The sequence below is a fragment of the Typopeltis vanoorti genome, chromosome 25 (genome assembly GCF_054136105.1).
Source record: "Typopeltis vanoorti isolate ZY-2024b chromosome 25, IOZ_Tvanoo_1.0, whole genome shotgun sequence".
In the NCBI taxonomy this organism is placed as follows: domain Eukaryota; kingdom Metazoa; phylum Arthropoda; class Arachnida; order Uropygi; family Thelyphonidae; genus Typopeltis; species Typopeltis vanoorti.
Window position 1 is genome coordinate 26190486 of NC_143573.1, and position 12261 is coordinate 26202746.

The following is a 12261-nucleotide window of genomic DNA, read 5'->3' on the forward strand; positions in this document are numbered from 1 at the left end:
ATCCAAATTCAGAGACTCCACCACAATACCATATATTGGAAATTTATCAATTTAAAATAGCATCTAAACAAGTTTTTACATACATACATTTTTCCACCATTCCCCTTCTCAACAATATGTGGTCATCAAAGCCCTTGTCAACCTATGTTCCACCCAAGCTTCCCTTAAAATGGAACTTGCCTTCATTCAGCAAATCTTCCTGTCCAATGGTTACAATACCAATAAAATCTACAGTAATGTCATTACTATTCTCTATATCTGGGGCACTTCAGAAAATATAGCCAGAATTTTAAACAAATATAATCTCTGCACTGCTTTCAAATCTCATTTGAAGCTGTCTTTCCTCCTCACATTCCTAAGGATCTACTTCCTTCCCTCTCTACTCCAGGTGTTTACAAGGTTCCTTATTCTTGCAAATTATCACATGGTCAGATTGGGAGATCTGCTAACATCCTCCGAGAAGAACACAAAAAATATATATGCCACCACAACTAAGGTTGATCAGGTCTAGTGGACTATGCCTTCGATACCTTACACAGAATCAGATGGAAGAAAACCATTGCTCCATTGCAGCAAACTTAGAAAACTGGCCTAATCTTAATAAATATGGTTGCATTAAACTTCCCAATATTTGGAAAATTTTAATTCTTAGGAATTCCACCCCACATATAAGGCTAGCCAATAGCATCCATAAAGGATGCCCCTCAAACTGATTGATTGATTTAGGGTTTTTATGGCACAAGGACACAGGTTACAGCAGTACACCAGGTGTTGATAAACACCTTGATAAATGAATAAATAGTTACATGGAGATAAATTATTGATAATATAACACATACCGACTCCTGCTTTATAATGAGTTCTTGCTGTCTTAATCAAATATTCACCACTATCTTTTGATCTCTTCCATTCAATTTTTTTTTTTACTCCCCCAACTACACACATTAATTTCCCTCGTCTTCACCACTATTATTTCCTGCCAATCTGATTCTGCCATCCATGTACAAAGTTTAGTATCTACATATCAACAAATCCATAATCAAATGTCTTTGAATAAATATATTTTTTTATCTGAATAATTCAGAAGGTGATGTGTTTCAGTTATTGAATACACATGTATTTTGAAAAATCACTGCACTTTTCCTGCATAGTAGACATCTTGTACACTGCTATTGTTTGCAGAGCTAGTTTAAGATCATAGGTGCATTTTGAAGTAATTTTATTAAAGAAATGACAATAAAATAAAATAAATAAATACTATCATCATGTAAATCAGCATAAGCTAAATTACTATCTGTGGCTTCAGTACAGGGAAAACCTCGCTTAATGTGAATTCGGCATGTGCGATAAGCGGTTAGCATGATTGAGTGATGTTTTGTAAAAATCTAAAAGTCATGCAATCTGTCAGAATCTGATAACATCTGGGTGAGTGTATAAAGGCTTGGCCCAATAAAAGTGTCATTGTCTCATATAAAGCACTGACAATCCACCACAATATGATTAATAGTAAGACAGGTGCTGCATTTCCCACAGTCCTCAGTAAATAAGAATGTGTGAGATTCTAAATACAGTCTTTCTTTTTGAATTTACTATGATGTTTTTTCTCCAAGAGATCCTGTGGGTTGTATCCAAAACATAGTCTACAAGGCCAGATTGACCATAGTCGTGATTGCAGATATATGATTTGTGTTCATCTAAATGGATGGTTGCTATCAAGAACAACTTCCTCTCTTCTGTCCTTACAGTGATTATGGATGTGGATTATACACCAGAGAGGAGATAGCCTGTAAATAACTCAGTCTGAATAAATTATACACTTTTGGTAGGAGTTTTCTTTGATATGCACCAGTGTGAGCTGAATGGCATGCAACTTTGCTGTATGGTTACTGCAACAGAGTGGGATCCGGCTGCAGATTGTAATGATAGGAAACACAATAGCACAGCCAACAGAGATCTCTGATCTTGAACCATCAGTAAAGATGGGGAAGAAATCACGTTGGAGGTTTAATGGAATATCTACAGCACTAGGAAAAGATTAAAAATTAATTTTAATGCTTCCAATATTTTGTCTAAGTCACTGAGACATCCTCAGAGATTACAAATAACTCTTGCAACACACATTCAAGTACGACACAATACTAAGTGAAACACGTGGATCACTAAAGTCCTATCTATGTGGTGCATCCTCTATGGGCATTTGTAGGCGGCCTAGGATATAAAGCGGGACCTCTGATAATTAATGTTTCCCAAATTTTGGGAAGTTTTATGCAACCATATTTATTTAAATTCGGTTGATTTCTGAGTGCCACCACAGATTCTAAAAACAGTCTTTCTTTTTTGAATATACTGTGATGGACCATGGTGAGTTGCATCCAAAACATGGTATGCATGTTTTGGATACAACATGCATAATCATGACTATGGTCAATCTGGCCTTGCAGACTATGTTTTGGATACGACCCACAGGATCTCTTGGAGAAAAAACATCATAGTAAATTCAAAAAGAAAGACTGTATTTAGAATCTGCAGCAGTACTCTCAGAAATCAACTAAATTTAAATAAATACGGATGCATAAAATTTCCCAAACTTTGGGATCATTATCAGCAGGCCTGTGTAGCTCAGTGGAAGCAGTACTTGCATCCTCTACATTAAGCCGCACGAAGATAGACTTAGAGTTTGAGTCTAGTCACCGAATGGAGGAACTTTTTCTAAGCCTTTCTTCAATTGGTACCCGAGTTAGTCAATCTCTGGCACGGGAAAGCAGGTTTTTTATCCCAGAAACTTGGGTTTTTCATCCTGTAAACTCAGAAAATCAACCGTAGAACCCACAGTAACATATCCTGTTAGCGTTAGGTACCAAGAGATGGCAGCACTTGTTTGCTAGTCTCTTTGTCAGTGACTGCCTATAATTAATGATAGACATGGGCCAGCTATCTCTGATTGGCTACTGGTGGGGATTGAACTGCCCACTCAGTCTCCAAAAGCCAGATAGGGTTTAAAAGGCCTTGCCTACTCCCTAGGGGAATAAAAAGGTGTTAGCTTATTATTGTTAATTATCAGAAGTCCTCACTTTACATCCTCGGCCACCTACAAATGCCATAGAGGGTGCGCCACCTAGATAGGACTTTAGAGTCGTCCATGTGTTTCACTTAGTATTGTGTTGTATTTGAGTGTTACAAGAGTTATTTGTAATCCCTGATGATGTTTCAGTAACTGAAACAAATTGAAAACAAACTGAAACTAAAACATTAAAATTAGTTTTCAATCTTTTTCTAGGGCTGTAGTTATTTCATTAAACCTCCAACATGATGTGCTCCCAGCGCTTAAGTCTCAACACACAGGGAAGAAATCAGAGTGGATTGCTCTGTGTGTGTATTGAACAATTGAAGGTAGACAGATGAGGGTGTATGAGACTTTTGTAGTTGACAAAGTGAGAAGTCATGGGATGTGGTGAAAGCGGATATTCTGATGATGGATCAGGTCCAACCACCATGCTCTCCCTTGCAGCAATGTAAACCTGGGACCATTCCATGGAAGAATGCTGTTTTGTTTGGTGCAGGTATTGTTGTCAACACTCATGCCAATAACATCCATAACCTCTTTAATGCACACATACCAAAACGAGAGGGGCAGTCTGATATGTGTGTGATAGAGGATCTCCTAACATAAAGAAAAGAGACTAGTTCATGCAGGATGATCTGGAAGGGACTTTATTTTTAAGGCATAACTGAGAGACAAATCTTTCCATCTAAGTGATAAAGGGGATTTATTAACATAAAACTTTGACCAGGTGATGAGTGAAAAGCAGTGGCAAATAATCGGATACCCTGGTGATGGATCGCGTCCAACCACCAGAGCATGCTTTCCCTTGCAGAACTGTGAACCAGGGACCCATAATGAAACTTTGAACATACAAGTGTTTGATAAATGCAAAGCAAGGAACATCGATCAATATCCCATTAATTAGAGGATAGAGTGCAGAGGATGTTCAATGTTTTTTGTGCTCATCCCAAAGATGACAAGTGTGCGTAAAGAAAGTTAGCTTTCTATCAATGATGAGTCAGAAAAACTTGGCCTCTGGAATTACATGGATAATAGTTTGTACTCTTCTTAAATCAGGATTGGGGGTGTAATGTGTGTTTCCAGCAGAAGTACATAGATGCTTTTCTCTGCAGATAACCTGCACCCATGAAAAAGAGCCCAGCATGAGACATGGTTGATTGCTTCTTGAAGTTGTCTTTCGATGGCCTGCACATTGCAGAAGTGACAGTAAATTGTGAAATCATTAATAAAAAGGCAATTGCTTACTGTGGGAGGAAGCTGTTCAGTAACTGAGTTCACTTAAATAGTGAAGAGGGTAACACTTAAGATAAAGCCATGAGGAACCCTCTTCTTGATATGGCTGAGATAAAGTGCTTCCCACTCAGACTTGGAACACACACACACCTGCATAGAAAGTTCTTAATAAAAACAGGGAGTTACCTCCCTTGGTCCAAGATTAGACTCGTCTAATCTTGGACTAAGATTAGACGAGTCTTATAATATGCCATATCTCCAGGCTGTGTCATACGCTTTTTCCATGTCGAAGGACTACTGAAACCACATATTCTCATTTCAGGAAAGCATCTCTTATACATGTTTCTAAATGAACCAAATGAGCCAAGGAATACCTGAACATATACTTCTCTTGATAAGAGAGCTCTGTGACAACCAAGAAGCTTCAGTAAAAACACTCTTTGGAGAAACAGACAATGTTCGAGTGGAAAAAAAAGGGGTGTGGCAGGGTTGTATACTGTCGTCTACCTTTGAAATATTTATAGTGAATATGTTATGAGAATGGCTGATTTAGACAAAGATCCCACTGGAATTAAGTTTGGTGGCAGGAAAATAAATAATTTAAGATATGCAGATGATACAACCCTCATAGCAGAAACTAAGAAAGATCTGAAGTAACAAAACTGGGCTTAATTTAAACATTAGCAAAACAAAAGTGATGGCTTCTGGCAATTTAAATGAATTCATAATAGAGGGAAATATCCTGTCACCTACAAATCTTCAACCTGTTCCCATAAGGCTCATTCCATAGACCTGCTACGATCTTGGTCACTCGCCTCTGGATCCTCCTCATCATCAAGAAACACTGCAGCCCAGATCTGCGAGGTAGTCAAGATGGGTCTTATCAAGGCACGACAAAGAGGAACGATAACCTGCTTGTCAAAGTATTCTTCAGTAATCAAGTGATCTGATGAGCTGCTTTAGCCACCTTTGCTATGTGCCCCCTAAACTTCAGCTCCCTATCCTCTACCACTTCCAAATCTCTGGTTTCGTCAATTTCCTGGAGTATATTTCCATCAATATGTTATACAGCTGGTAATCTTATCACCACAAAATGCATAACCTTACACTTTGCCACATTAAAATGACATCCATTCTCCTTTGCCCAATCGCCAAACTACCCAAATCATCCTAAAATTCTGACATCATGTGTATTTATTATTGTTCTACCCAACTTTGCATTATCAGCAACAGATATTAGGAACTTGACATTGTTTGTATTCAGGAATGTGTAAGCAGAGCTAATCAAAGGTGGTGCAGATCCATAAACAAAATGTGAGAGGAAAGGTCAGCAAAAGAGGTGTTTAATCCCAGGATGACAGCAAGAAAATACATAAAAAGACCAAAATCTAAGACATGATAATATCACAGTTCTGACTAACAGCAGATTAAGTTGGAAGAAAATTTTGAGAACACTCTAGTAATAATGCAAATTTAAATTTTATAGTAATACCATAGTATCCTGTGTGCACCCCTTCAGGTTACATATCAAGAATTTGATAATGAATTCTCATTCAACAGAATTTTGTATATAATGGACATTATACCTTTACATTTAACAATACTTATTGAATATGATTTAATAACTTTTTTTATTGTTAAACTAAATGATTCCATTACAATTAGCTTGAATGAAGTACAATAAAAAAAAAAAAAAAAGAACATTTACTAAATTTACAGTAAATCTCGTGAAGGAGTATAACAAACTAGTCAAGATTCTGCAAGTAATGATCCATTATGTCTGTAGTTACTGTCTGCATAACAGAAATTACACAAACTATATCTGAATCACAAAACATCAAAAGTACATAATACTTTTTACACGTGTTCAACTGTTAACTATTTTTTATTTTATTTTTTTTTAACAAGTATGTCTGATGTACAACTTCTTAAAAATTTTAATCTGCTATCTTTATCACTCTACATATTCTAAAAACCCACTTAGACTATAATTATTTATTTCAAGGATTGATTGTTTGGAAAAATAGGTGTTTCCATGCAGAAATATTCTGCCACCACCATATGATATCCTAAGACAGTGAGGTAACCTTTCTTGTGACTTCACATGTCCACAACTCATAAATCAAACTGGTTTCCCCTATCTACTGATCAGGCTGGAAGAGAGGCCGAGTTATTTGCTATTAGCAATGACCTAATGCAAATTGTTCATCCACTATCAGAATACCAAATTATTATCACCATCCTTGTAACTTGACCGTTTTTTTTTCCAAATATCTGCACGTATATACTACTCTCCTCTTGGTAACTCAGGCAGAAATCTACTCAACTTACTGTTAACTGCTGAACATCCTTCACCCAGCCAGTTTATGTCTCATATCCATTGTTATTATAATAGTACCGAATGAGATGACTTCCATTTTTCTTTTGAATAGGCTGAATGCTTTTCTGTACTCCTGATCTAAATACCTGCTCTGACCAAACAACAGTAATAATTGTAGCCAGAATGAAAGCTTTCATTTCTTTCCTACTATTGCACCAAAACCACTATTCAAGAGAAAAAAAATTCAGTATATCACATGCAACATGAGACAAACTCAACTCACACTGCATCAATTCTTGGCATCATTATTCTCCTGCAATTCCTGCATAAGCCCATCTCATCCAAGGCTTTTTTTCTTTCCTGTCCTGGGGAAAGAAATTCCCACCTTATCCTAGAATTTTGGTTATGATAAGGAGGGGAGACACTGGGAAGGTTTTTAATGTTAGAAACCACTGATGATTAATTATTCTACAGCTACTATCTAGCAAAAAAAAAGCAAGTGCATACTTCCTTTTTTATGCCCCCACCCACACTGCTTTCCTTCTCAAAATCCATAATAGATTTTGTACCAAGAGGATAAAAGTTATATAGCACACCATAATTTTAAATGAAATAGGTATACAAAATTTACTAACACTTAATACCACAGAGTCAAACAAACCAAGATTCCTTTTGTTCATATATCAATGAAGAAAGAAGAATTAGTACTTACGGTTTTACCGTATCACAGAGATTTTGTGTCAGATGTTTGTTTAACATTAAGTTCAGTCCTGGCATTTCTAAACTTGCAGCTCCTGCATGGACGTCCCAGGCTACAGAAATCAACATTGCTCCAGAAACCAGAGATTCTGTTCCACTTTCAACCAGATAATGTCCCAAGATTATACCTCCCAGAGAAACACCAGTAGCAAATACAGGACTACTGGGATGCTTAGATTTTATGTGATTAAGAACTTCTTTGAGATCTTCTGTATTAGCAGCACAATATGTCCTGGGAGTCTATGAATAAATGATTTATTACAGATAAAATAATTTACATAAAAAAAGCAAAAAAAGCAAAATCACGAAAATTCTCTTAAATAAATGATGTTCTATATTGCTATAACATAAGAATGATCTATTTCAAGAATTCTGATGTGTCTGTTGTTTCCACTGTGAATGAATATAATATGAAAATATATAGAGAACACTGGGTAGTCTCAGCTATTATAACACAAAAGGTTGCTTAAGTTTTAAACAGAGAGAGAGAAAATGTATTAATATTACATTTAAATATCCATAAATTATATATATACACATATAGGTACTTTCAGACTGAGTTAATTCATTCCTAGTGTGAGCTTGTAAATGGCTTGATTCCCAAAACAGAGGTTAATGTTAAGTAAAGGTCAACAAAAACAATAGTCTTAAACAATGATTTATTTATCCAAAGAAATGAAAACATGGCTTTTAAAATCAAGCCAATTATAATAAGAAGAAATTATGTCATACAATTGTTATTTTTCATCTTCAAACGTACACTAGTCGATGGTGTTGTCTTTGCATCTCCACTTAGCCTATTTAATGTATTTTTACAATATCCATGACACCTGTTTGAGATCTTATCCACGTATTTGTCTTCCTATCTCTTAATGCTATTTTTAGCATACTTCTCTCCATGCGATGTTGTGTTGTTCTCAGCTTTTTGTTTAGGGGTTCTGTTAAAGTCCATGTTTCTCCCTGTATGTTAGGACAGGAAGTATGAACTAGTCGAAATCTTTCCTTTTTAGACTTATAGGGATGTCACTTCTGAATATGTCTCTCATTTTCCCATAAGCCATCCATCCAAGGTGAATTCTTCATTCAATCTGTTTTCTTTGGCAATCTTCAAAGGATAACAATTGGCCCAAATATACATATCATCAAATTCCTGACATGTACCCTCAAGGGGTATACAGGATATGATAGTACTACATGAAAAATTTACATCATTACTAACTTCCTATCTACAATTTTCCACCAAATCAGTCTGTTACTTGTCAAGACTCCAACATTATCAGATCTTATATTTGTATCGTATAAGGCACTTTGTACTGTATCAATCCACCTATATTTTGGTCTTCCTCTGGGTCGTTTTTCTGCCAACCTGGCAGAGAAAACTTGTTTTGCTAATCTTTCCTCGCCCATTCTGTTTAAGTGACCATACCATCTGAGAATAGCTCTGCTAATGCATTCCTGGATTCTGACAATGTCAAGTTCTTTCCTAATATCCTCGTTTTTAATATGATATTGCCACTGATGCCATCTGTTCATGCTTCTAATCTTTCTCAGAACTCTCATATCTGCAGTCTCTAGTCTTTGGTCAAGTGTTTTAACTTCTAACCCAGCTCTCAGATCCTTAAGTTAAAACTGGTTTGAACACCGTCTTGTATACAGCTAATTTAGTGTTCCGACTAATTTCTCTTTTATTCCATATGAATTTATTCAATTGACTTCCTACCATACCAGCTTTGTTGACTCTGTTGTCAATTTCCATATTTAATTTACCATCTTCACTAAAAATCGTGCCTAAGTAGCTGAAATGTTTTACTTGTTCCACAGGTTCTCCGTTCACAACACAGTTGACATTTTCAATGATTCCACCTATTTTCATTGTCTTTGTCTTTTTATTGCTGACCTTCATACCATATCTATTACAACAGTTATTCAATTTAGTCAGGGAATCTTGCAAACACGTAGCGGATTTATTTAGAAGTATAACCTCGTCTGCATAAAGCAAAGAGCTGACATTAACATCTCCAATTCTGATATCATGTTTAATACCACTTTCCTTCATAATGTGATCCATATAGATAATGAATAACAGAGGGGATAATGTACATCCTTGTCTCACACCAGATTTAACATTAAACCATCTTCATGTACTTCCTTGAATTCTAACTGCTGATTTACAACTCAAATAAAGACTAAGTATTGCTTGATATAATGCCCCATTGACACCATATAACTGTAGTGTTTTGAATAGCTTCTCTCTTGACACCATGTCGCATGCCTTTTCCAGATCGACAAAACTTAAATACAGATCTTTGTTATATTCCCATGCTTTCTCAACTATTTGTTGTAAAGTGAAGATCTGATCCTGACAGTCTCTGTTTGGCTTGAATCCAGCTTGTTCTTCCACAGTATTTCTCAACCGTTTCTCAAGTATACTGGCATAAATCTTGCCCGGAACACTCAGTAGGGAAATACCTCTGTAATCTCACATTCAGTTTTATTTCCCTTTTTATATATGGGTAACTATTAGAGCTCTACTCCAATCATCAGGAATTCATCCCTCTGTCCAAGCTTTCTGAACTATGCAGTGCAGCCACTGTAAGACTTTTATAACACCATACTTCAGCATTTCTGGTCGAATATCATCTACTCCTGCTGCCTTTCCTCATTTCAAGCTTTTGATGGGTTTTTCTACTTTAAGTATGGACATGCATTCCTGACTGTATGCCTGTTGAGTGTTTTTTTACCACTGTGCTATCACTGCTTGTTTCATTTAGAAATTTTTCAAAGTAATTACTCCATTCTTCAAGGATATCTTTGTCTCCTGTTTTCATGTCACCTTTATCATCTCTAACTCCTTTTACAGCACTCTTTCCTCCATTTCTAAGCTTCTTCAACAACCTCCAGAATATCTTACCACCTTCTTGATATTTATTTTCTGTGTTCTTGCCAAAGTACTCCCATGACTTTGGTTCAGCTAGTTTTATACAGTGTTTAGCTTTCTTACATTTTTCTCTGTATTCTCTAACAGCACAAGTTGACTTATTTGCCAGGAACTTTTGATATGCTTTCTTCTTTTCCTTCACTGCCTCTCTAACTTCCTGTGTCCACCATGGAGTTCTGATTTTTCTATCCTTGCATACAACCTCACCACATGCCTCTCTGGCTGAATCAATCATGGTTTTCTTCAAGGCTTGCCACTGAATCTCCAATGTTTGGTTCCTGTTCTCAAACTCTCATTTTTTCTTCCTATATACATATGAGGTAACTTATTCTATTTCATGGTTTTCAACTTTGACAGTTCTTTGGTTTATGTATTTATTCATCATCATTTTTGTTTTTTCTCTATTTATTTTAATCCAATTACTCTGGTGGCTTAATTTAGCTGATTTAGGATTTCTTCCAGATCTTCAAGATTATCTGCTATTAGGACAACATCTGCAAATTTCAGATGATGCAGTCTTTCTCTATTTATGTTTATTCCTTTTGTTTCCCAATCAAGGCTTCTAAAGACCTTCTAATTGCAGCTGTAAATAGTTTGGGAGATATAGTATCACCTTGCTGGATGCCTTTTTGTACTGGAAGCTTTTCACTGTTTTTATATAATTTAATTACAGAAGTTGCATTATTGTAAATATGTTTTAGTTATTTTTTTCTCAGTTCCCTGGGTTTCAAGAGCTTTTAGTGTTTCAGGTGTTTTAACTGAATCAAATGCTTTTTCATAGTCTATATAGGCCAGGCATAAGGGTTTATTGTATTCAACTGATTTTTCAATGAGCTGTCTTAATGTGTGAATATGGTCCAAAGTATTGTAATTCTTCCTAAATCAAGTTTGTTCACAGGATTGCATTCCCTCAAGTTTAGATTTTATTCTATTAATTATAATTTTTGTGAAGACTTTATAAATGATGGGGAGTAGGCTTATAGGTCTGTAGTTTTTAATTTCTTCCTTATTGCCCTTTTTAAAAATTAATATTAGAAGTGAATTGTTCCAATTTTTTTGGAATTTTTCTCTGTTTTAGGCATTTATTAAAGAGTTTAATCTGCCTCAAGGGCTCACTTTAGTGAGTACGGGCATGCAAACCCAAGATACCAGATGCTGGACCATGCCTTACTTCATGTAATATACATCTGTTATATTATTCTGTAGACTGGTCCTTCCTCTTCTTTCTCCTCTCCTTGCTCCTTCCCCCCTGATGCTATTAGAATATTCGAGGGCCAGGGGTGAGTCTTTCCTATCTTGTTAAGTCATTTCGTCTTATGCAGCCACCGAAGGAGGCAAGCTAGTCTAAATAGGTGCCAGTCCCAAGCCCGGATAAATGGCGAGGGTTTATGTCAGGAAGGGCATCCGGTCGTAAAACTTCAATGCCAGCTCAAACTATGATATGAGTCAAAGAGAAAATGACATAAGGGCCAGGGCATACCCCTTAAGCGACACGCAGCCACATTGCCCTACAGCTGTGAGAAGTGGATGAGGGCTACCGCATCAAGGGCAGGTGCAGTTAAAGAAGCGAGCCCAGCAGGTGGAGAGGATGTTGCGAGTGGGAACACTGAATGTTGGAAGCATGACTGAAAGGGGAAGAGAGGTGGTAGACATGATGACAAAGAGGAAGTTGGACATTTTATGTGCGCAGGAGACAAGGTGGAAGGGGGGAAAGGCAAAGGAACTGGGAGATGGATATAAATTGTTCTACTCTAGAGCGAATAATGAGGGAAGAAATGGTGTAGGAATTCTGGTGTATGGCAGAATGAAGTGCAAAGTACTGGAAGTGGGTAGAAGGAATGACAGGATCATGCGAATGAAATTGGGTCTTGGAGAAGAGCGGGTGGTCGTATTATGTGTATATGCCCCGCAAGTTGGTTGTACAGCAGAGGAGAAAGATGAGTTCTG

General features: G+C 36.7%; 1 protein-coding gene across 1 annotated transcript in view; it reads right to left on the reverse strand.

The window, feature by feature from the left end:
• Window positions 1-12261, reverse strand: part of Hydr1 (abhydrolase domain containing Hydr1) — a 186748-nt gene that overhangs the window by 67044 nt on the left and 107443 nt on the right. The window contains exon 6 of the mRNA XM_090414569.1: window positions 7330-7616. Coding sequence (XP_090270695.1) covers window positions 7330-7616 — 287 coding nt within the window. The remainder of the gene's footprint in view (window positions 1-7329; window positions 7617-12261) is intronic.